This window comes from Sorghum bicolor, chromosome 6 (genome assembly GCF_000003195.3).
Source record: "Sorghum bicolor cultivar BTx623 chromosome 6, Sorghum_bicolor_NCBIv3, whole genome shotgun sequence".
Classification (NCBI taxonomy): domain Eukaryota; kingdom Viridiplantae; phylum Streptophyta; class Magnoliopsida; order Poales; family Poaceae; genus Sorghum; species Sorghum bicolor.
This window is the reverse complement of record NC_012875.2, coordinates 55,729,200-55,753,873: the sequence shown is the minus strand read 5'-3', so window position 1 is coordinate 55,753,873 and position 24,674 is coordinate 55,729,200. Positions and strand designations below refer to the sequence as shown.

The 24,674-nt window shown below is 42.3% G+C and overlaps 6 protein-coding genes across 15 annotated transcripts; 5 read left to right on the top strand and 1 right to left on the bottom strand.

Moving 5' to 3' along the window:
- LOC8072308 lies at positions 518–3,926 on the top strand. Of its 6 annotated transcripts, XM_021462744.1 has the most exons (13): positions 518–726; positions 1,006–1,112; positions 1,290–1,358; positions 1,432–1,545; positions 1,645–1,713; positions 1,821–1,877; positions 1,950–2,003; positions 2,250–2,414; positions 2,524–2,670; positions 2,768–2,854; positions 2,943–3,004; positions 3,084–3,223; positions 3,436–3,926. In XM_021462744.1, the coding sequence occupies exons 1-12, from the start codon at positions 591–593 to the stop codon at positions 3,196–3,198; spliced, it is 1,182 nt and encodes a 393-aa protein (XP_021318419.1). In that variant the 5' UTR covers positions 518–590; the 3' UTR covers positions 3,199–3,223; positions 3,436–3,926. The 6 variants fall into 6 exon arrangements, 5 of the variants coding, with proteins under 5 accessions (XP_021318419.1, XP_021318417.1, XP_021318418.1 ...); XM_021462742.1 differs by having other exon boundaries at positions 1,821–2,003; positions 2,536–2,670; XM_021462743.1 differs by having other exon boundaries at positions 1,821–2,003; positions 3,098–3,223.
- On the top strand, positions 6,837–10,990 carry LOC8072307. The gene is made up of 11 exons (XM_002448445.2): positions 6,837–7,141; positions 7,351–7,815; positions 8,592–8,690; positions 9,002–9,102; positions 9,187–9,258; positions 9,389–9,479; positions 9,563–9,643; positions 10,024–10,086; positions 10,190–10,312; positions 10,409–10,447; positions 10,543–10,990. Exons 2-11 carry the CDS (start codon positions 7,450–7,452, stop codon positions 10,669–10,671), a joined length of 1,164 nt encoding a protein of 387 aa, XP_002448490.1. The 5' UTR covers positions 6,837–7,141; positions 7,351–7,449; the 3' UTR covers positions 10,672–10,990.
- LOC8072306 (probable plastid-lipid-associated protein 8, chloroplastic) lies at positions 11,728–13,359 on the top strand. The gene is made up of 4 exons (XM_002448444.2): positions 11,728–11,959; positions 12,181–12,304; positions 12,581–12,757; positions 12,867–13,359. Exons 1-4 carry the CDS (start codon positions 11,780–11,782, stop codon positions 13,052–13,054), a joined length of 669 nt encoding a protein of 222 aa, XP_002448489.1. The 5' UTR covers positions 11,728–11,779; the 3' UTR covers positions 13,055–13,359.
- Positions 13,488–15,993, top strand: LOC8063937 (putative RNA methyltransferase At5g10620). Of its 4 annotated transcripts, none has more exons than XR_002454166.1 (8): positions 13,488–13,749; positions 13,961–13,992; positions 14,193–14,335; positions 14,616–14,682; positions 14,810–14,887; positions 15,054–15,199; positions 15,349–15,462; positions 15,561–15,922. XR_002454166.1 is itself a non-coding variant. In XM_021463054.1 (7 exons), exons 1-7 carry the CDS (start codon positions 13,656–13,658, stop codon positions 15,386–15,388), a joined length of 600 nt encoding a protein of 199 aa, XP_021318729.1. In that variant the 5' UTR covers positions 13,488–13,655; the 3' UTR covers positions 15,389–15,993. The 4 variants fall into 4 exon arrangements, 2 of the variants coding, with proteins under 2 accessions (XP_021318729.1, XP_021318730.1); XR_002454164.1 differs by having other exon boundaries at positions 15,538–15,922; XM_021463054.1 differs by having other exon boundaries at positions 15,349–15,993.
- Positions 16,101–19,246, bottom strand: LOC8072305. Its single transcript, XM_002447016.2, has 5 exons — positions 19,057–19,246; positions 18,570–18,769; positions 17,305–17,520; positions 17,042–17,184; positions 16,101–16,618 (listed from the first exon to the last, which is right to left on the bottom strand). The coding sequence occupies exons 2-5, from the start codon at positions 18,767–18,769 to the stop codon at positions 16,431–16,433; spliced, it is 747 nt and encodes a 248-aa protein (XP_002447061.1). The 5' UTR covers positions 19,057–19,246; the 3' UTR covers positions 16,101–16,430.
- Positions 19,242–22,782, top strand: LOC8072304. 2 transcript variants are annotated; one of them, XM_002448442.2, is made up of 3 exons: positions 19,242–19,813; positions 22,016–22,104; positions 22,399–22,782. In XM_002448442.2, the coding sequence occupies exons 1-2, from the start codon at positions 19,372–19,374 to the stop codon at positions 22,081–22,083; spliced, it is 510 nt and encodes a 169-aa protein (XP_002448487.1). In that variant the 5' UTR covers positions 19,242–19,371; the 3' UTR covers positions 22,084–22,104; positions 22,399–22,782. The 2 variants fall into 2 exon arrangements, with proteins under 2 accessions (XP_002448487.1, XP_021318731.1); XM_021463056.1 differs by lacking the exon at positions 22,016–22,104 and having other exon boundaries at positions 19,324–19,813.

The following is a 24,674-nucleotide window of genomic DNA, read 5'->3' as shown; positions in this document are numbered from 1 at the left end:
TTCCAAGAATCTTGAAGAGTTAAAATATTTTCAAGTTTGACCAAAAATTAAGAGAGAAATGTAAAAATTTATGTCATAAAATAGGTACACTATAAAAATATAACTAACAAAGAATCTAATGATACTTGGTTGGTACAAAAAATGTTATTATTTTGCTATATGAGTTTGGTCAAATTTGAAAAAACTTTGACTCTATAAGATTTTTAGAATGACTTGTAATTTAGAATGAAGGCAGTACAACTTAGGCATTGTTTAGTTTCAAAAAAATTTGGAAAATCGACACTGTAGCACTTTCGTTTGTATTTGACAAATATTGTCTAATCATGGACTAACTAGGATCAAGATTCGTCTCATCAATTCTTATCAAACTGTACAATTAATTTTTCTTTTCGTCTATATTTAATACTCCATACATACGTCTAAAGATTCAATGTAACGGGGAATCTGAAAAATTTTGAAATTTTTTGGAACTAAACAATGCCTTACGCCTGCCGCTCCTGCAGGGTGTAGTATGCGAATACAAGTACAGCTCACGATTGCCACTCCTGCAGAGTGTTATCGGAAGAACAGTAGCAAAGAGGAACTGAGCGATGGATCTTCTTCCAATCGTTGCCACACTCCTCTGCCTATGCTTTGTTCGAGCCCAGTGCGATGCGGGATCAGCCTCTCCGTCGCCAGAGCATGAGCAGGAAAATCAGATGCTGAGATCGAAGGTCGCGTCCTTAGGTGAGTCTATACGTCTCCCCTCAATAGACCACCTTTCATGATGAATTTCCCGTTAGCCGCTATTGTCTTGCAGCATGTGTAGCCTGTTCAGATCTTTTTGTGTACATAAAGAGGCACCACTTTTAAACTTCGAATGCAAGCTAGAACTTGTTGTTCTTGATTCTTGTAAGAGCAGATCGATTGCACGTTGTTTCTTGTTAAATTCTATTAGCACTTCAAGGGATCCAACACTTAGCCTGATTCCTTATCGTTTGAAAGATTTAAGTTCTTTGGCTGCAGAGGATGAGATTAGCAGGAGGAAGGAGGAGACCTCGGAGCTGGAGAGCGTTGTCAGGGACAGGACCGCACAGATGGCAACATTGGTAGGCGACCTAGAACTTTTGCAGGTCAGAGGATATAAGACTTTGTCAGGCTGATGTAATTGAGACTATGGTCTGATTATCTGAACTCTCCTTCTTAGACTGAATCACGGAAACAGTCAATTGCTTCCAATATATGTACGTATTATAGTTTGTTTGTGAGCCTGTGTGTCTTGATCTTACTCGTTTACAATGTTGAATTAGAAATTGAACTTGGGTGATGACGAGTCTGTGATGAAGGCGAACACACATGATGGAATGCTTGAGAAGCAGGTAAAAGAAGCGTGTTTGGGATAATTGATGTTCCGAAAGAATTGGAAAGACACTGACTCATGAAGCAAAGCAGATTGAGAGGTTGGGCAACGATTTGGAAGACCAGATTAGGAAAGGTGAATCATTAGAAGCACGGGCTATTGAAGCTGAAAGAAGCTTGGAAGAATTCGGTCGCAAGTTGGAGCATGTAAGTACATTTACACACAGACGTACTGTGATATGCTGGGATATGATGTAGTGTTGGAATCTTCACAGAACTTATACCAGAATTTTTCACTTTTTTTAGGCTGAGAAAACTAATATTGATCAGAAGAAAAAGATTCAGGACCTCAGTGACAGACTTCAGTATGCAGAGGTTGGCACACGCAGAGACTTACACGCACTCTTGCACTATAGCATTGTTGGTCATGTGCTTCAGAGTCATAATAAAAACGTTTGCTTCATGTGATTTGATTTGGTCAGGACAAACTTTCAACATTGGAAAATGAAGCAAAATCGAAGGCAGAAGAGTTGGCAAAGGTTTTGGGAATTCTCCCGGTTTCACAAAGATTTAGTATTTTTTTTCTTCAAGGCAGTATGGCTTGTTTTCAGGTTCATGGCATGTGGCTTCCCCACTGGCTTTCAGTGCGTGTTTTACGCTACCAGGTCAGGCAGACTCATGCATCAAACTAGTGGGATTTCAGTAGCGTTCAACTTTTGTGCAGTTGTATTATGCATTTGCACTTTTGCAGGAACTAGCATCTTCCACTTTTTTGTTTATCAGTATTATCTGCTCGTTCATAGTATATGCTGCTATGCATAATCATGTTTTATGAATGCTGATAGAGCATATTTTACTCTTCACTTTTGGTCAATTTCCTGACTTGCAATATCTTTTGCCTCCTGATGAAGAAACTAGTTCCAGTGGCAAAAGACCATCTCGACGCACTCAGGAATACTACCGCGGCGTTGGCATCAGCAGTAGCTAACTGCACCTCCACAGCATACAGAGTCTGCAGGGATGTTATCCAAGCGTGTGCAGTGACGGCAGGAGGATTCGCAGATAACTATTGGCAGGTTCTGATATTGCATTACTGTCATCTTATCTTATATATTGTGTGGTTGCATTGCTGAACTCCCATTCTGGATCTGAACATTGCTGAACTGTTTCATTCATGAATCCAAGAGATTCTCCCAGCCATACCTCAGTCGCATCGTCGCAGCGTCTGAACCTCACCTGTCTAGAGCAAGCGTGGTTCTCGAACCTTACATGAGGCCCGCAACATCCGCGTGGAGAAGCCTCGTCTCGTTTACAAGCGAATACCATCATCAGGTACAGGCTCCTACTGGTTTCCTCTCTCGCCTGCATTGCCTATGTGTGTTTGGTTCAGAATTCAGGTGTCTCTGAACTCATCACAGGCGCCGTGCAGGTTCAGAACGGAGTGAAGCGCTTGCTTGAGGGCAATGAGCTGCTGACGCCTCTTTCAGTTTCAGCTGACAAGCTGGCATGGATCACGGTAAGTTCTCCTGTGGCGTATGTAATCACCGCTGCTGCACGCTCTGCTCTCCCAAACTCACTATCACTGGTGCGCCGCACACTTGCAGGCGCCCGCTCTGTTGGCGCTGCCGGTGTTGTCCATTTACAAGATCGTCTCAGCAATCGTCCGGTACCCAAGTAGCGTCTTGTTTTTTTTCTTGACAAAACAATATTGGCTTTGGCTGTGAGATTTCGTCACGGTCACGCAGTTGCGGCTCTGCAGTAGGAAAAATCAGGCGAGGAAGGACGGACTACAAAGACAGGCAGGCAGGAGCAGATCTCGTAGCAGCAAGCAGGAACGCAGAGTCGAGGGGTAGAGCCTAGAGGCGTCGCCACGACAAGGGCCTTGGTTAGTTTGGCAAAATTAGTTGGTTTCGAGTATTGTAACACTTTTATTTATATTTGATAAATATTATTTAATTATAAGCTGATTAGATTTAAAAGATTTGTCTCATAAATTATAGATAAACTGTGTAATTAGTTTTTGTTTTTGTCTATATTTAATATTTTATGTATGTGTTGTAAGATTCGATATAACTGAAAATTTTGAAAATTTTTTAGGTTGGAAAGGAGTCTCAAAAAATTACACGTACTGGCGGTCAGGTCAAACCTTGAACCCTTCCGTGACGGGCACATATCTCCTCGTCGTACCGTTAACGGAACCCGGAAGAATAGAACACGGTCGTGGACTCGTGGTGGGTCGATCGACGCGTTATCTGCCGACTCGAGACCCGTTCCCGTTTTGTCTTCAGAAGAAGTTCAGAACCTGCGAGCCAGAGGAGTGTCGTTCCTTGTGAAAAGCTGACGACGACGAACAGTGGAAGCTTCCTTCCTGGACTGCGCCGACCGCCGTCGAACGCGCAACAACAGCGTCCTCCGTGGCTGTGCATCCGGCAGCTGTGTGAGTCTGACAGATACACGTACTACGTGACAACGAAACTGTGTATGCGCATATTTGCATGTGGTTTTGTCTCTCCCTTTGACACGACGTATACAAAGTGTATATTTTTCTCTCTCTTTTATTATATGTATAAAAATAATGGTTCTGATGATCCGGCATCCTCGAATAGTCGAATGTCAACGACAAAACAGAAACACAAAAAAGAACTTGGCATATTCCATCCAGATATCCAAACCAGACCAACAGAAACACGGGCACACGGCGCCGGCGCATGTCCAGCTTTGCTTCCGCTGCTGCCCAGGGGCCAGGGGACCTGGTCACCCGAGTCGTGACTCGTCTCGCGCGCGCGGTGGAGGGAGGTGCTCGTCAGCTGGTGGTGGAAGCTGTTGTCATGTCAGGTTGGGAAAGAATGACGCGGCGCTCGGGTCGATCACGACGGGCACCGCCGCCGCACCGGTCGGTCGCCGAACGCCGAACCGACCTGTCCCTGTCAAATCGGCCGCACCGGCACACGCACGCTCGCTTATCGTCCACGCGACAAAATAGGTCTTGTTCACATCGAATCTTACGGCACATACATAGAACAATGAATATAAATAAAAAAGATAATTAATTGTACAGTTTATTTATAAATCACGAGACGAATCTTTTAAACCTAATTACTCTATGATTAGACAATATTTGTCAAATAAAAATGAAAGTGTTACAGTATCAAAATCTAAAAAAAATTAGATCTAAATAAGGCCTAGATGGAAGGTGGTGTAGCGGGACGTGGACGTGCGTGGGCATGTCATGTGGAAGCTGGTCGTGCCGGGTGATGGCGTGTCCTCCGTCCCGGGCGGCGGCCGGCGCGCGGTCCTTTCTGCCGGCGAGGGAAGCGCGTGAGGAAGCCTGTTGCTTCGCTGTTGGGATACCCAGGTTTGGTTGCTCAGAACGGATGGTGGTTTGATGTGTAGCGTCGCATCGCAACACTAGACGATCTTCAGAACAAGATACCCCCTCAAGACAGTACAACGTGTTCACAATTCTAAGCAAACGGCTTTGCGCGCGATATAGGTCTGAAAAATCTTGGGAAATGGACACTGTAGCACTTTCGTTTGTATTTAACAAATATTATCCAATCATGGACCAACTAGATTCAAAAGATTCGTCTCGTCAATTCCGAGTAAACTGTGCAATTAGTTTTTATTTTCGTCTATATTTAATACTCCATGCATGCGTCTAAAGATTCGATGTGACAGAGAATGTGAAAAATTTTGCAAAATTTTCAGGGAACTAAACAAGGCCTGAGTCCCTTCTTTTGCCACTCGATATGGCAGGTAGCATGCGACATCTAGTCGTTTCCTCGTCTTCCTTCGGTTGGCCGTCTCTTCATCTTTCCGTGGCCCGTGGGTGATTTCTATGGTCAGGCAATAATTTTTTTTTATACATAATAGCAAATTTAAAAGTCAATTCAGCACTTGCTGTCGAAGCGCTAACCAAACCACAAGGAGGATAAATACGACACAAAAGTGAAGCATCGAGGCTATGTGTCCAAAAGAAAGTTAGGACCTGTTTAATTCCCCATTCAAAATTTTTTTATCCATTTCATCAAGTCTTTGGACACATGCATCAAACATTAAATGTAGATAAAAAAAATAAAGTAATTATATAGTTTGGTTGAAAATAACGAGACGAATCTTTTAAGCCTAGTTAGTCTATGATTAGCATTAAGTGCTACAGTAACCCACATATGCTAATGATAGATTAATTATGCTTAATAGATTTGTCTTGCAGTTTCCAGACGAGCTATGTAATTTTTTTTATTAGTTTCTAAAAACCCCTCCCGACATTCTTCCGACACATTCGATGTGACACCCAAAAATTTTTCATCTCCAATCTAAACAGGGCCTACTTAGAATTTTGCATAGGCCACATTTTCTATTATCTCCAAATAGATTTGTTATATAACAATCTATTCAATAATTAATCTAACCATAAATATTATTAATCTCTCTTTTTATGTGATAAAGGAAGTAATATATTTATTTAAGAGCTATTTGGATACACTTTGGTTTGTAATAATTAGCTAAATGATCTAATAGTGATCCAAACAGGTTAGTATATGAGGTGGATTATTATAATCAAAACACCCAATTACAACCAAATAGGCCCTCTATAATCCACAACGGGACTTTTTTTTTAAAAAAAATCTTACTATGAGTATTTTTACTTAAATTAGGAATAATCTTGGAATTGAAACAATACAATTATTATAGTAGATTACAATAATCTTGTTTACAACATAGATTATAAAAAATCCAACTGTGATCCCCATTTTTTACGCTATATGTGTTCTCAAATCTAATCAATGGTGGTCTCAATCATTTCATTTAGAAGGTAACAATGGAGAAAAATATTTCTATCTTCTAATTACAAACGAGACTCAATTGATCAAGTAGCAATGGCCCATTAATAGCATGCCATTGTGGTGATTTTGTCAATACCTATTTCTAGGAGGTGTTCATAAGAGTGGGGTGTACATGTTCAAAGGGGTAAGTGCACATGTCGGTGCATATAAACGTCTATATACATACTATTTTTTTTAAAAAAATAAGAAGATCGGTATGAAAAAAAATTAAGAGATAGTTTGGTTCTCTTTATAATTACAAAAACGTTGAAGGACGTTGACAATCCTTAAAAATAGCAAAATAGCAATGGCGGAATAATCACAAAATCTTGAAATAGCGGTGGAATAAGCTTTAGAGGATGTTGGACGTACAATCACAAAATCTTGAAATAGCGGTGGAATAAGAACCATGACAAATTATAGTACAAAAAAAGATTAATGAAATACTAAACCTTAGAAGAAGAGAACGTTGGATGCTGCAAGCAGACATCCGGAAACAGGAGTGGAGGAACAATCGTCACAACCCGTTTATACCGTTGTTAAAAAAACAACTAAAATAAATAATAAAAAATATTGAACACGCATTGGCATTGCCAAATCAAAATTCCACAACGAAACGAGGGAAACGCAACAACACCTTTGGCGCGCCCTCTCTCGTGGTGTATCGAAACAAACAACCAAACCGCCTCGTCCCTTTCCTCGTGTCTCTCTCCTTTCCGTTTCCCTCGTCGCGGGCGCGGGTCACAGCCGCCGCGCCGGCCGCGTCCCCTTCCCAGAACCCCCAGGCACGTATAAAATCAATCTGTGCATTCGTCCTTGGCACGACTTGATTTCTGATTCCCTCTGCTGTTCTCCCTCCCCCCGCGCGCGGCCTTTTCTTTCTGCCAGCGACGACTTGGCGCGCGCCGCCGCAGCCGCAGCCGCCGCCGCCTGCCCAGGCCCTCGCCAGGTCTTCGCCGGCGACAAGCACCCACCAGGTATGCCTATCCCTCCTCGTCCCTCAATGATGCGCGGAACCGAGCACCCCACCCAAACCCTAATGTAAACTAGCATTCGTACTCGTGTAATCGGATCTGATTTAATTTAACTCGTGCATACTGACTGAATTTCCACCGTTAACATCGATTCCTATATGTAAAAATCACCGGGTGTATATGTGATCAACCAAACTGTTATACTATTGCAGACGGACGGACTTGTAGGAGCGAGAGGAAATTATCTGCCGGCCATATTTCACGGATACAGGTGGAGTCCGAGAGTAATGAGAGTTGTGAAGCTTGAATAGATGAAGCTGCATCAAGTTTGGCAGTTTGGCGTTAAGGACATGAAGGCCGTTCCACTTCCTCGCCCGAGGGCAGCTCCCAAACGACGAGCGTGGATACTTGGCGTTGCAACTTTTATCTTCATCGCACTAGCCTGGGCTTACCTGTATCCTCCCCCGCATTACACTTCTCCTGTGAGAGATTGGCTTCCTGGAAGGCTTCCTGCGGAGCCTGCCAGGGAATTGACTGATGAGGAGAGGGCCTCGCGTGTTGTTTTCAGACAGATCCTAACAACACCTGCTGTTCGATCCAAGAATTCAAAAATAGCTTTCATGTTCTTGACTCCGGGGACGCTGCCATTTGAAAGATTGTGGGAAAAATTCTTTGAGGTAAACATCCCCTGTTTTTTTCTGTTGGTAGATTCATGCATTTTATCATAGCTCTTGCAAAGTGAATGCGGTATTGTCTTCCATAATCGGTATTGGTCTATGCTATACACTAGGCTTTCAGGAGAACTACCTCCAAGATTCAAACATTAATGTTTGTAGTAGTATAACAGTTTGCTTTCAGTACAACTAGGCCTTGGCATGCTTGTATGTGTGCCTGATTGTTACTCATTTCCTTGTGGCATGTGTGTCTCTGTACAGCTGTGCTGCTTGTTGTGGGTGTAGGTTAATTCGTTTTGCTCTTTGTTCCCTGCACACAACCGGCTTTGTATCTCATATTTTTCTCCTATCTTAATACAATGATGCGTAACTCTCCTATGTGTTTGAGAAAAAAAAAATCAAATTTCATACTTCTATAGGAAGGATGTAAATTCTAGAATTTGACAATCATTCAAGATAACAAGTAAGATTGATCTTATGTTTCGATTAAAAAAATTTTGTTCTTATTTGAAGTCCTACATAACTACTATAGCCTGAAGCCACTCTTTGTATGATGTTGTAAGATCTTTATTGTGCAGACATTGCATTACTATTTAGGATCATTTATTGTAACTTCATTTTGTAACAGCTATAATTTAATGATATGTCCTGAGCATTTTGTTTAAAGGTACAATATGGGTATTGCCAAGGCCCGTTAATCTTTGAAGGAATCATAATCCATCGTGTGATAATCTTTAGCTCAAAGTCTGTTTCTCCATGACCTCTTGTTATTTCTGTAGGGCCATGAGGGAAGGTATACCATATATATTCATGCCTCAAGGGAGAAGCCAGAGCATGTCAGTCCCATATTTGTTGGTCGAGAGATACACAGTGAAAAGGTAATGCCCTAGTTCCACATGAAGAAGGAACTGAGCTCAGTTGGTGGGAGGTGGGGTACACACCCCCTATCCAAGTTCAAGTCCTCTTTGACTCAAATTTGTGTGCCTATTTCTTATTAACAGTGTCAACTAGTTCCTCCTAGGTCGGTCTCTTTGTTATACACATGAAGAGTTAGCTATGTGAAAAAAAACAGATTAATTCAGCCCTAGTTTTTGATAAAGTTTTTTCCTATGCTTTGTAGATTGATACTTGTAAGAACTCTTCAGAAGCTAAACGAGTGATAACCTGAATGATCTTATTCCCATTGCAGGTAACTTGGGGTAAAATTTCTATGGTTGATGCTGAGAGGAGGTTGCTGGCAAATGCTCTACAAGACATTGACAATCAGCATTTTGTTTTGCTATCTGATAGGTACATATCATGTTTTTGCTTTCATTCCATTTTATTTCACAATTTTTTCTTTCAGGTCTTTACTGTTTTTGTGTGTGTTTGCAGCTGTGTACCTTTGCACAATTTTGATTATGTATATGACTACCTGATGGGGGCAAATCTCAGTTTTATTGACTGGTAAGTTTGTTTCTTTATCTCCAATTCATCTCTAACTATAATTGGAGTCTACTTAATAGCTCTTGGTTCTACTTTTACATTGGATGATCTCGTTGATTTCTCATTGGTTCTATTTTGTTTTCTTGATCAGCTTTTATGATCCTGGACCACATGGAAATTTTAGATATTCACAGAATATGTTACCTGAGGTCACAGAGACTGATTTTAGGAAGGGTTCACAGGTAATCTTGCAATCATCTTTGCTTAATTATTTTTAATATGCGATCGTTCTGATGGAAGAGTTTGTTGACTTTAACTATTTCAGTGGTTCTCAGTCAAACGCCAACATGCATTGATGATTATTGCAGATAGTCTTTACTATACTAAGTTCAAGCTTCATTGCAGGGTGAGATTTTGTCTTTTATTTACTACTTTATTTATGCAGTATAGGATCAGAGCCAAATGTATGTTTGTCCTATTGCAGCGCAAAAAAAAAGAACATTTTAATTTTTTGAAATTGTGCTGAGTCAAACCACACCTATATTTTGGAATGGACAGAGTATACCGCAACCAATCTGCACTGACAATATTTTGGTCTAAAAGATAGATGTGGCCTTGTATTAGCCTGTATTCATTTTATTCTTTTTAAACTAATTTACAAATTACCGTTGATGGATTTATTTCACCTTTTTTTTCTTTGTTTTACCACATTGGACATCGTGATCAATGTATTCTCTGCTACATAACATGTGTCTATATCAATGTTTTTATTTGTTCTCCTTGCAGCCTGGGATGGAAGATGGTCGCAACTGCTATGCTGATGAACATTATTTGCCAACAGTATTCCATGTCAGTACACAAAGACCTTTCAGTTGCTGAAATTAATTTGTCATTTGTATAATGCCGCTGCAGCCCTGTTGACATTGCAAATTTGCATATCTGTATCAACCAGATGATGGACCCAGATGGAATTGCTAACTGGTCTGTAACCCATGTTGACTGGTCTGAAGGGAAGTGGCATCCGAAAGCTTACAGGGCAAAGGATGTCACTTTCGAGCTTCTGAAGAATATAACAGTATGTGTTAGCCTGCTCATCTTCTGTCTATTTTGCAGGTTGTTATTTGTCCATAGCATCCTTTTCTAACCTTTACCCTTTTGATCTGTGCTGCAGTCAATTGACATGAACCACCATGTCACTAGTGATAGCAAGGTACCTCCCTCCTTTCTCCCCTGTTTGTCTCCTAGTCCTAGTGATGGATAAAAAAATCACAAGTATGCTTAAATGTTTTTGCTGTTGCTCTGCAGAAAGTGGTTACAGAGAAACCCTGCCTATGGAATGGAGCAAAGAGACCATGCTACCTGTTTGCGAGGAAGTTCTACCCTGAATCCATAAATAATCTCTTGACCCTGTTTGCGAATTATACACTTATTTGAGCTTCTAGGGGCGGCTAGAGGCAACAGGGATACACAGGAAATCTTTTGTTATAGAAATCCTTGTACATTGGATAGCAACAGAATAGGAGATTAATTAACAGAATAGCAATTGGTGAGGAGAAGGCTTTCGCTGCAGCAACAGTGGCCTCGGATTTACCACGACAGGCCATTGCTACTCCTTTAGCCTCGTGTTACTTTCATAGTTTTTCCTCCCCACATTTTTAGCTGCGGCGTTTTACCATGTACATCAAGCTTATTTTGACAAAGGAATGGTCGTTAAATGGAAAATCTGATATCATGGTCTTATATTTGCTCTCAAGCTGTCGGGTCAAATTCAGTTGGCTTCCTTGTTCTCAGTTTTAGTTACTACTTACTAGAGGTCCCTAGTTTGTCTCCAGTTGTGCTAAGTTTTTTCTCCTAAGTGTGTTTGTGCATGTTGTTAGTAGAATCAGTGTTAGAGTGAGTGAAGCTGGTAGCTTGGTTTGGTTGTTTTCGATTGAGTTGTTTTTTAGAGTTGCCTCGTGCGCTAGAAGTCTTAGGGCCTGTTTAGCAGGGCTTCTCACGAGAAACTGTTTTTTTTATTAAAAAAATAAAGGAGTCAGAGTTGTTTTGACGACGATTGTCAAAACGGTTTCGTCTCCTCTGTTTTTTACTTAAAAAATGGCTTCTGCAAGAAAAAAAAAAGTTTGGCGAGACTTCTCTAGAGGAGTGGGAGCCACTGCCCAAACAGGCCCTTAGTACCCGGTTCTTCGTGCTTGAGTTATTGGGCGTTGTAGTGGCTAGTTTGTACTCGAAAAACTGTTCCGTGATCTTTTTTTTTTTGTTCTAATATAAAAATTGCTGCAAATCTTTTGCTGTCCTGTCTAAAACAACTCGGTTCCAACTGCCAAAGCGCAATTCAAAGGGATATCTATAATGCTATTCAGTGGGCAGAAGTGTCGTGTTTTTGCAAAAAAAAAAAAAAAAAAAAAAAAAAAACTGAAAGGAGGCAGGAAATCCCTCGCCCAGGAAATTTTGTTGTTTTTTTGTGGTTGAAAAAAAATAGAGAAGTGGAAATAGGTGAGGGACGAGTCCAGCTATCACTACACGAAGAGGACTAGAGCAGACGATGAAAATGTCCGCTTCCGCTGCGGCCGCCTCCCCCGCCCTCCGCTTCTCCTCCGCCACTCCACCACTAGCTCCTCTCCATCGACCGCCCCGCCGGCGGCTCCCGACCGTCCGGTGCTCCCTCGCCGCCGCCCCCGGTGTCCGGGCGCCACCGGAGCTCGTCGACTCCATCCTCTCCAAGGTTCCTGGCCCATTCCCAGATTCATTGCTTCTGCTTTTCTTCATTTCGTTTGTTGCTTCGTGGCCCATTCCCAGATTCATGGCTTCTGCTTTTCTTCAGTTCGTTTGTTGCGAGAAGCTTGGTTTCCTCAAAGGCTCAGATTCGTATAGATACATACTTGTCTGCGACTATATTGGAATGTTATTAAACGCGATGTCTCAGGCTCAGCTTGGTACCGACAGGTGAAGGGAACTGACCGTGGAGTGCTGCTGCCTCAAGAAGGTCACCAGGAAGTGGCTGATGTCGCGCTGCAGCTAGGGAAGTACTGCATAGACGACCCCGTCAAGTCCCCGCTTATATTTGGAGGTAAAAAAAAAATGCTTGGTGCCCAACCAATTGCATTTCTATGTGGTCTTGTGGCACTGTCAGACAACTAACACACTCTAAAAGAACCATCTAGCAATCGACCATATGCGAAGGTTGCCGGTTGCCGCTAATGAGAGCACAAGTTAACAAGCCATACGTACATCTGTTGCATTTATCATCTGATGCTGCCACTGCTATTACAGTGTTTAATCTTTTATTCCATGGTTGGTGCCATCCTCGATTAAGTCGCTTTGCATAATTCGTCCAATTGACCAGAATGGGAGGTCATGTACTGCTCGGTGCCAACCTCGCCAGGAGGGCTTTACCGGACGCCTCTGGGCCGCCTGATATTCAAAACTGATGAGATGATTCAGGTGGTGGAAGCACCTGACATAGTGAGGAACAAGGTGTCATTCTCCATCTTTGGCCTAGAGGGCGCAGTATCATTGAAAGGTAAACCGAGCGCTTTCTATAAGCCATTTTTTGTTTCATTTTTGGGGGGCACATGGAACAATTTGCTATCTGATTTTTATGTTATGTTCTTTCTGTGTTGGCCATGCAGGTAAGCTGAATGTGTTGGACAGTAAATGGATTCAGGTCATATTTGAAGCCCCGGAATTGAAGGTAGGCTCCTTGGGGTTCCAATACGGTGGCGAGAGTGAAGTCAAGCTGGAGATCACCTACGTCGACGAGAAGATCAGGCTAGGAAAAGGATCCAGAGGCTCGCTCTTCGTCTTCCTTAGACGATGATAAGAATGGCAGCATGTGTGTACTGGCATATGCTTTGAGTTGAGACCACAAGCACAAGGGATGGCACTGATGTGGTCGTCTGTACGATATTGTACGTATTCAGGGTTTTTACATGTAAAATTCAGGAGTAAATCTGGGCTGGTAGCTGCAGATTTAACCTGACGAACATTGTTGTGTAGTTTGTGGACGGCAGTCCATATTGCATGTAGTATTCATTGGTGTTGTATAAGATAATGTTTTGGATTCTGATACACCAGTTTGACGAACCAAATCAACACGACACGTTTGGACTACAGAGTAACAGAGATCCAAATTTTGTAGAACGAATTTGCAGGAAGCATCAGCTCGTGTCGGATCATAGAAAGAACTGGACGAGGTTGCAGGAGATTTCGTTGGCAGCCTAAAAGAAGCCGTTATAAATCTACGCTCTCCAGTGTCAGTACTGTGTAGTTTAAGCGCAGGAAAGACCCCTCTCGAGCAGACGCGCCTCTTTGCGGATAGGTCGCTCTTCTTCCTCGCTGACGGGTCGAGACGGCAGCGGAATCTGCCCCACGACCTCCCGTCACTCTTCCAGTCCCCCTCCCTCCCATCCGTCTCGGCGATGGCAGTCTTGGTGTGGCGGTGCAGATGCGGGCGCGGGCTCGAGCAATCCTTCAACAAGAATCGAGGCGCGTCCGCGTCCGCCCCTTCTCTTGGTAAGCCATCGAACCACTTCCCCCTCGGTCCTCGGTATGCCTCCATTTCTTTTTTATGCTTCTGAATTCTTAGCTCTTGGTATTCTCTATCTAAGGACTAAGTTATGTTAGTTACCTTTGTCTTTTCCACTGTTCAGTTCTTGAATATCCTTCTAACTCGCCGAGGATTCCGGTCTCTAACATTGATAATTCCTACTTTTTCTCCGTGCAGGCAAGAGATCCAAATACTCGGGACAATCTGTGGTAAGGAGTGCACGCATTGACCTTTTTCCTAGCTACATCGATTCATTTGGTTCATTTATCCTCAGAAAGGAAGTAACTCAATTATGGATATAATAAGACATAAGTGTGCAAAAAAGACTAATAACCTGTGTAGACTTATAATGGCCAAATGTTTTTTAATCGAGTTTCTGGTTCTGATGTCTGTGTTTCCATGTTTGCAGAAAGCAATGCCCATGCGTTTGTTAACGGTTGGAAAGAAGAGGTCTCGAGGGACACAGCTCCTTGTTGAAGAATACAAGGAGAAGCTCGGTTACTATTGCGATTTCGAGGACACACTTATCAGGTCCAACCCAAAACTTACAAGGTAATACTCTGTTTAAGTGATCCTTGACTTTGAAGACGGTAGTGGATGCATCGATACAGGCGATTCGCTGCAGGGTGCATATCAATGTGTGGCATCAACAATTCAGCATACAACATATTAGCATACTATGTTTTTGCGTATGGTACTATTTTCCTGAAATTGTTAGACTAGCTTTGACTGATGATTTTCACAAAACCTAAAAAGAGAAGTCAGAACAGGTACCATTAAATACCAGAGGTTCTTTCTTCATCGGTACTGTTTTCTGATGCTTTTTTTTCAGTGATGTAAAGGTGCAAGTTGAAGCAGAAGACACGGCTATGATGCAGCAACTCAAGTCTGACGATTTTGTATGTTTCAGTTAATCAGTTCCCTCTTGCTCTGTCTCAAATGTGCTCTGTTATTATTTTCTGTCCTTTCTTGTTACACAATGATTTATAAGTCGCTCTTGTCTCCTGATGTTTCCATGTATGTCAGGTGGTTGTGTTGGATGAAAATGGGAAGGATGTCATATCCGAGCAGATAGCTGATCTGATTGGGGATGCTGGCAACACAGTATGCTCTGGAACTTGGTCCATCATAGCTGAACTATTCTTTAATCATTGATTTTTGTGATCGTAACTTCTGTTACCTCAATTTTCTGTTTGAAGTTTGAACTCCTGAAAAAATCTAGGAATGACAAGATGTCTATGACGCGTCAATAATGTTTCATGTCTTGTAGGGATCATCAAGGCTCACATTTTGTATCGGTGGACCATATGGTCTTGGGGTACAAGTGCGACAGCGTGCAGATGCAACAATTAGGCTGTCCTCACTAGTTTTGAACCATCAAGTTGCTTTGATAGTTCTAATGGAGCAGCTCTACAGGTAAGCAATTAGCCTATCTGATGCCATTTCTGAACTTGAACACAGTTTCAGTGGAGCATACCCCTGTATGACTATATTGTCTATGGTTTGAGTCTGAGATTGGTTTCAACTGAGACCGGTCACTCATTAGGTATTGCCTTAATTTGCAGGGCATGGACTATAATAAAAGGACAGAAGTATCACCATTAGGTTATGTGCTATCATCATTCACTGCTGTTTGTAGGACTTAGGAAATTGAAGAGTCTGCATGCATGAATTTACAGGTTTAATGTTCAAGGACTCATTGTACTTTACAGTCATATAGAACCCCGAATTGCTCAAACTGGTTCATTTAATAGGTTCGTTGATTGATGACTGGCAGCTTCCAGCACACAGCATGGACACGGTAAATAAGATGAAATTCTGCTGGGTGCTTTACTGGTTGCTGGGCGGCTATGGGCGGCTGCGTGCTTCAAGCTGTAAGCAAGATAGACCTCGTGCAGCCTTTACCAAGCAATATAAGCTCAGCAACTGAAGTTCTGCAAAAAAGAACGGCACACCTGGACATTCTGCCATAACTCAAAAGATTAGTTCCTCTTTTATTGTGAACATTCGCAAGGAACTCAGAAAGTGAGAAAAGAAAATGAGCATAGAGAATAGGGATTTTTTTTTAATCAAATTATGATGTAATACTAAAGACAGCATATCACCATCCTTCGAACAGATGCAGTTCTTTGTGCTGAATGTTTGTTTTCGCACTTATATTGGGTTGGTTCATCGACGAGCAACTGAGGAAGACCGACAAAATCAACCAAGAAAAATATTAATTGCTGTATTTCATTGACATGAATTTTCCGCTCTGCTGGTACTCTTAAGTACAAAGGGAGCATTCCTTCTGGATGTGACATTATAGATCAAAGGATTCAGTACTGAAAAACTCTCTCATCCTTCATGTTTCAGACATTTTACAACAGGGACTGATACTGTATTCAGGTGCAAAGCATCCCATAGTTCTGCGACGCAAATCATAGTTCATTTGATTAGGTGTCAGCTACTCTTTACATATGAGCTGCAAGTATTGCTGGAAGCAGGACGGGATTGGTTCAAGAAGTCTTTGAACATGAAACAAAACAATATTAACAACAAAGATGCATTCAGTTGCATAAACGGAAATCTTTCGGCTGCTTCATATAATTATTTCCCCTATATCACCATAACTATATCACTGCTTTCCACAGTGACAAGAAGAGGCCTAGTCATTGTGCTGAAAACCAGGAAGAAGCGATGCAACAAACCCTACAACAACCAGCTGGACCTCTTTCAAGACACCTCCAAGCCAATTGCGCTGATTTCCTTCTACCTCTGCCTCTTGCGGATTCTCGTTACCAGCTGCAGCATCTTGTTCATGATTCTCAGCAGCTTGGTCAGGGTTTGCAGGCCCTGCAAGATTTTCCACAACAACAGAAGCAATTACTCATTAGATACTAGCAAACTCATGCATTAACACTTGGAAAAAAAAGAAATATGAATCATTATTGGTACTTGCAGTCAAATCAAAAGCAAAAAACCTGTCTGTTAAAGCATGAAACACCAGTCCATCAAAACAGGAATCAATATGAGACATTAGACAGCTATAACATGTCTCATTTGTTGGTGCTAATCGTGTCCATTTACAATTTATTTTCATGCAAGGGCTACTGCTGTTTATATGAACCTCCCATTGAAGAACAGATGGTAGTGAAAAGGAAGGTTACAATATTATGGTGAGATTATAATATACTAAAAAGTGAAATTGGTGTTGCAATATGATGAACAATCATGCATAGAGCACAAACAAAACAGAGAACAGTATATGGAAGCTACCATTGGGCTGCTCATTGCCATCATTCTGGGCAGGCAGAGGAGCACGGTTCTCGGCCCGAGCAGGAGCCTGTGGTGGACGAGCAGCTGCACCTCCCGCCCGCTGAAGCCATCTTACAAAAGGTGTAATAGCTCCAGTTTGATATCTGCAGGAAAAAGAACCACGAGGTTATCTAGCAGCACCATATATAGGCTATACAAGTAATGAAGAGTAAACTGTGAAATAGCATTAAGTATTTTGGAGATGATTTGAGCAAAGTACTCACAAGTAAATCAATGAGGCAAACAGTATGAGAAGAAACAGCCTTTGTTTCGAGCCTTCCTGACTAAAGAGAAACACCACTGCGGCTAGTTTGATGATCAGGGCCAAGTCAAGCTGAAAAGCAAAGTGAAACCTCCTCACAACAACTTGTCTTTGAGGTCCATTTTGCTGCCTAGCATCCTGTACATTCTCTTCACCAGCAGGACCACCGACACTTTCCCTTCAAGCACAAAAGAGCAGATATAAGTAAGCAATTGGACAGTTCAAAACTTCATAATGCTTAGAACTGGTCTCAAGTATCCCCACTCCCCAATGATCAAACCAGAATAAAATGGAATGTCATAGCCCACAGTACCAAACTACATCTGGCTTTTCATCATTCTTGCAACAAAAGTTGTTTCTTTTTTAAACTGCTCAAAATCTGTAACCAAGTTTTACATGTCAGCTGTAGTTCCATTCTATCTTCCAACATGGCAGCATAAAAAACAGCACTTGGGCAACATTCAAGTAAAAGTTAAAGGTGTTTGTGTTGTGGTATTCTCAATCAAATTAGTCATTACTAACTAGTCAGTTATAGCAAGTGCCTGCTGTCATAACGATGGAAATTGTATTATTATTTCAGGACTGAAGTAAACATCATTATATGTTCTGTTTTGCCTTCCTCCTGTTCTACAAGTTACAACATCCCTAGATAAATAAGAGAGATAGCTGAAGTTATTCAGATGATTTTGACCCCCTAAATACAATAGTGAGAGTTTTTTTTTCTTCTAAATATCGAGTTGCTGAGTTAATCAGTAATGAACTTTCCTTCATGAGTAGATTAGGTGCATGTCAAATAATTCATGGAAACAGTTACAATAGTGAAAGTTGATTCACTGTTTTTTAGATACCCGAGATTGCCGCTAGCTCATAACAGATCCTAAAAGGTATGTATAAAGTATAATTCAAATGAAGATCTAAGGATATCGTCTGTATACTGCTGCTTCTGAGCATGCTTTTACTCAGAAAATTTCTACCAAGGCCCAACGAAAAAAACCACCTGGACCTCAACATATCTACTATATGAACCCCTGATCACACTAGTTCCGTACAGCCACCCAAATGTGCCCAAAGTTTTGAACAGTACAATTCTATGACTGCATATATCACTTGCATCAAGTGACCCATGATGATTACTGCAATGGCATGCGAGCAGATCTCACCAATTCAATTATGGCACAAAAGAGGCAGCTGTAGCAGATTGTTCAGTACCAAAAGGTAATAACTTACGTTGGGATCTTGTAAGTGAGAGGAATGAGTGTGGTTGGAGCAAAGCACCCCATTCCCATCGCCGCCGCTAATTGGTTCTGTTGTATGGCATATATCCCTGGACCTTGAGCCTGATCATCCCCGGCTTGCTGGGGGAATGCCCCGGTAAGGTAGACAGGGTACACCATCGGAGAAGCAGCAGGATCGTTTTGCGCGGCCATCTGGATTATCATCACGAGCAACAACAGCACTATTATCATCACCATCAGGAGGCAGCAGAGATTAGAGAAGATTCTTAAAAGGAACACAAGATGCTAGTGGCCTGGAAAGGGGCGGACCTAGTAAGGGACATTGGTGTACAACCCAATAATTTTTGCAAAAAAAAAAAAACGAAGCTAGCGTACATGCATAGGCAATTTGATCAGATCCGGATACAATTAGCCAAATAGCTCAAGTTAGGGTTCGGGTTCTCGGTTTCGCAGGAATGGAAGAGTAAGAATCCGCATACCTGGTGGGTGCGGGTGCTATTCCCCGACGAAGGACGCACCGATGACCTCCCGAAGGACCGACGAAGGCCTGGGGGCGCCGGCGGTTTGACTGGCTGCCGCACGCGAGAGGGAGACAGGGAGAGCGCCCGCGGTGCAATTTGCAAGGCAGAAGAAAAAGCAGGGGGTGAACTGCAACTTCTGAAGTCCGGGTGTTTTTCTTCTTTTTTAATTTGACCCTTTTAGCTTCCCCGGCCTTCGACTTCCCCTCTCGCGGCCCCTCTCGACTCTTCCATCAGCGCCCATCGAAATCGTTCGACCGCCCCGCTCCGGCATCCATGGCTCGTCTGCTCGCGGCGCGAGCCCTTACGCTGGCCCGCCCCTCGGCGGCGCCATCCGCCCTCCGCTTCTGCCTCTGCCGCTCCCGTGCGCTGTCGGACAAGGTGGACTTCGTCGAGATCGACCTATCCGAGGAGTCCCCTTCCTCTTCATCCGGAGGGGGAGACGCGGGCGACTCCGCCACGGGTCAGGCGAAGATGGGGTCGCGGCGCCTGGAGGACGCCATCCATGGGGTGCTCGTGCGCCGGGCGGCGCCTGAATGGCTCCCCTTCGTGCCGGGGGCATCCTACTGGGTCCCGCCGTTGCCGCGGCCGCTCGGGGTGGCGAACCTCCTCGGCGCGGCATTATACACCTCGAGGGGCGAGGCGGCGATGACGGAGGAGGAGGCGTTGAGCTTCACTACCGTGCGGGGTTGGCCATCTGCGGCGTACTTTGTGGGAGGTGAGGTGGATTAAGCAAAGCATTTCATTGGGGTTGCGAAATGATGATGTGTTAGGGTTGCATATTTTTGATTTGTCACTGAATCATAGGAGGTTCGGTACTCTTGTGTGGGGGGAGTTTGGAAGTTGTGCTTGATATTCTTTGCTCTTTTATCTTTACATGGCTAGCTAAATGCATTGTTTATATTGGATTGATGTGTAAGTTAGAAACATACTAACTTCAGGTTCACATTGGACGTATAGTTGGTTCGTTTTAATTTTGTATGGATGGTTATCGGTGTTTCAGAAATGGAGCCTGTCAAATGCAAGTGTTGTTCCCAACATTTATGTTCCATGCTATGAGTTCTTACCATTTCGACATGCGATGTAATAAGTCTATAATTTTTTGGTACGTTGTTTGCACGGATGAAGTTGAAATGTTTTAAGTTGATGTAAAGGAGTATGTTCTCTGTCTTAACTTCACCTGCTGGTGAAACCTGTGTCTGTTGATAACTTAATGTGAGTCCAAACCGCTCTCAAAAAAAATGCGAGTCCAAACCTGTACTGCAAAGCAATGTGCCTTTGGGCAATCTAGCTAGATCTTGTAACTATGGAGGTTGGAGGGTTATGTGCTCCATAACAGGTTCTTAGAATTTTGATATATTATTTTGTAAATGATGACTCCCAACCATGTGAGATAGCACAACTTCATAGGCTCAGTGTATATATGTGATTGCTTTGAGCCTTTGATGAATTGTTATGAGCGTTGTTGGCGTATAAGTTTGTCAAAATAGCGATCCCAAATGGCATCGGAACTCAAATGGTAGGATTGCAAATCATAGGATCATAACTAACAGAATCACAAAATCATAGATTGTACCGAATAAAATCATCAGCCCGATCAACAAGATTGCAAAGTCATAAAATCAGACGATAGAATTGCATTTTTTTTATAACCATGCCGCTTGTCATATCAATCCTGATGAAATTTGCATGGACGTTGGTTATCTATCTATTTCACTCAGAATATATGGCATTCCTTAAGGTCTTTGGTAATGACATGTAGTTCTGAGATTGAAAAGCCACTATTTTTGTGTTGTCTATGGCCTAGTTTCTGAGATATAGCAAGGCTGAAATAACAGCTACGTATCACTTACCATGTTGGCATTTCTGTTTGTATGTTATTCCGTTTCTTATGTTGTTATCTTACAATTATTCCCTCCCCTACCTGTTAAGTTGAAAACTTCTTTGCTATTTTTATACATGATACCATAGTTCTGTAGTTGGCTATGCTTTCCGTACAGAATTAATTTATGTTTGCCCTCAGTTCCTCACAAATTTCTGTGAACCATCCAATTATGCATTAAAGTAATTCTTTAGATGTGCCATTATAGCAGAATCATTCCGGGAATTGAAAGCATTATAAATAAGGCACATACTGTTGTTTCCAGCACTTGTTGATTCAGTAAAAAATCTGGCCATGTTGCACTAAACTGCTAGCATGAACATTCATCTTCGTATTTCTCTTATTGCTTTAGATAATTTTGATGTTTGCTGGTTGCTGTGTTTAAATGATTGAAGAAAAAAATAGTTGGCGTCTAGCTTGATGGTGGATATTTTATAAACGACGTTTAGATATTTAGTTGATTATTTTGTGCATGGTCAAAATTTCACAAATGCACAGGTGATCAGAGTTTTTGGTCTCCTTAGGCAACAAAGTGTCCAGGGCAAGAAATGTTTTGGTAAAGCAGGTCACAATTTCAGTAGTATGTGCGGTGAGTTGAAACAATGTTTCATTGTCTTGGTGGTTAGTTCATGTTGCAAGTGGAATTAGGTTGGGTAGTGAGTTCATGCTGCATATAAGGCCTGGGATTGGGCTATAGTTCGCCAATGGTTTTGTTTGTCAGCAGTTGGCAGTTGTTTGGCTGTATCTAACGAGTATCAAGTCTTGTATCTGGTTATCTGTCATTTGAAAAAAAAAAAACTATATTCTTTTGGCTTGTCGAGTGCAGGCTTCTAAGCTTATCCTGATTATTTAAGCTGGATAAAACAAAACCTTCCTTTTCTTTCAGTTTGGATATCAGGAGTCAGGACTTTTGGTTCTGCACTGAGACCACCATGATATTTCTTATTCTAGAATTTGATTTATTGACATTTTGCTCTCTTGCTATGCTGTTGTCATTGTCTGTTACTTGTTAGTCTAAATAGTTAATGTTGTTTAAAGGGAAATTCCCGCCGCCAGTGAAGAAATCATGGAAAGATGCTACTAAAACTGATGATGATGAAAGCTAATCCTATAATGCTTCACCTGGGGTAAGTTGATTCACTTTCATCAAGGAAGCATTTTATGCTCACGTTATTCTGTATCCTAGGGCTAAATTTCAGGCCAAGCCATTGCTACCATACTTAAATCTGTCCCAAAACACTTGGCCCTCAACTCAGTATATCTATATGCCTACAGCGTCAAGAGTTAGAGATTTTTTAGCTAACATTCTGAAGTGGCTCCCTGTTATAAAAAGAACATTCTGAAATGGTAGTTGAGATGCACCAATAACCATATATGAATATTTGTCTCTAATCTAGGGTCTCACTGTTTTTGTTGTGTAGGCTCCTACTGAAGAGGCAGCTCGGGGTTGTGAAGTTCCTCTGATGATTGTAGATATAGACAACTAGGGAGCCCTGCAATAATGAAACCCCCCAAGCATCTTTGGATGGTGTGGTACTGTGGTCAGAGCTGGTAAAATGACACTGGTTCGATATTATGTATTTGGCAGAACCTGGTGCACTAGCACTGGGACATGTTGGGTGTATGGTCCACGGAAGCCGTGGCGCTTGATGTAATAGTGTTTGTACCATGTTTTTCGTTTTGAATAAAAGCATGCGCTAGGCTGAACACTTGTGGCACATGACAGCTCTTGGTGTGTAACCACAGTTTTGGCTGGGGGTCTTCCTAGTTCCAACTAAGGCGTGTGCTAAGAAAAGTTCCAGCTATATCACTGATCTTCAAGTGTTTCTGGTCTTCTGTGGTGGTGGTTCTCCCCTCTAAACCTGACAATGGTTTGGGTTAAAACCGGGTTTTTTGATGTGGTTTTACTTTTGGGCTGTATTGGTTTGGATTGAAACAGGCTGAAAAGTCTGTTGGGCCAGTTTGGTTTGGGCCCTATTAAAATGGGCTGAACTGGTTTGGCTGTAAATAATAGAGTTTACAATGATTTTTTATTCTATCTATTTATTTTTTGCTTTTGTTTATGGCTAAATATAAACAATAGCATGAGGTGTCGGTGAAATGGTGGGTTGGAAATATATTTTAATGGGTCTAGCGTATAAGTGGTTTGGTTTGGTGTGGATGATTGAAGTCATGGTCTAATTTGGTTTGGATTTGACTTTCACATATATATATATATATATATATATATATATATATATATATATATATGTTTTGGATTGGTGTGGGTTTGGTTTGGATCTCAACCCACTGTCAGGTTTACTCCCCTCTCTTATTTTGAGGGTGTTTCTAGTGTTGGACTTGCATGTTGTTGGGGGGTTGGATACAATGGTCAGACAGAGTGGCTGCTTGAAGTTTCATGCAGCTCCATGTTCTCAGGAGCAATTTGTTACACCTGGTGTAACCAAGTAAGCAACCAAATGAAATCGTCAGGACTCAGGAGGTATAATCTCAAAAAAAAAAAAGGACTCAGGAGGTATCGTATACACTTTGAGTGTGTTTGGTTGGGTGGCTAACTCTGGCCTTGGCTTCCTAGAGCTAAATTTTGTTGAGAGAAAGGATTTGATTCATCAGTTACGGTTCGCGGGAACTAGTCAGCTGAAGTACTGCAGACACAAGTCAGGTGGGCCGAGCTGGCCACCTGCAACTGCAATATCTGGAAGTTTGGCCGGTGTCATCCACGGCGTCCGCAGATCACCGCCAGCCTGCGCTAAAAGCCCACAGAGGTCGCTGCTCTGCACCATTCGACCTTACGTTTGGATACAGTGACACACAGGCCAGGTTCAGCTTCGCCTTTAGTCGTAGCTCCAGCCTTTGTACTGAAATTCTGATTTCTCATCAGGGTTCAAAAATGATGGCACACGCACAATGTAGCGATCCCAAAATTTTAAATTGTAAGTCGTTTTGACTTCAAAACTTGGAATTGAGGGGGGCTACTAATCTGGATCTGATCTTCTGAATGTGTACCGAGCTTCTGCACTAGCACTACACCTATAATCAATCCAGAGTTATATAGCCCTTCTGGGCCTGCTATATTTGCCTTGAAAGAAATGCCATATTTGGTGGCTGCAGCACGGGCCTGCCGGCTGCTGCTCCAATACTCGACCGAATATTTGCTCGTACTGAAACTACAAGTAAAATTCCTTTTGAGATTGAGAGTGATCCTTCAACTAATCGATCGAGAATGTGAGTCACTTACTCGCCGACCGGTACCAGGTGTAAACGTCGCGGTTGGTGCAATGCCGGTCGGCGTTGAAATCCGAGTGTATTGCTGCCCTGCCGACTTTAGGAATCTCAGGACGATGTAAGGCTCCTCTTTATCTTCACACATGTAAACATGTTTTTTTTTGCTCTCTTTGGTTTTTAATAATAAAAAAGCTGTCGTTGTTATTGTTCATTGCATTCTCGACGACTCCTCCTGTGACGATGATGATGACTTGTTGACCGTACATTGTTATATATGCCACAGGAGATTGGTTAGTTACATGCATCAATCAACCCGGCCATCCCAGCAGCATCTCATTTTCACCTATATAGGTAGCTATAGTGCATGCGTGAGTGACTGAGTGAGCTACTGGGCTAGGAAACTGCTGCTGCCATGTTCCCTTGCAGCGTCGCCGTCCTCGCTTTCCTCTTTAGTTGTTGCTTCAATCATGGA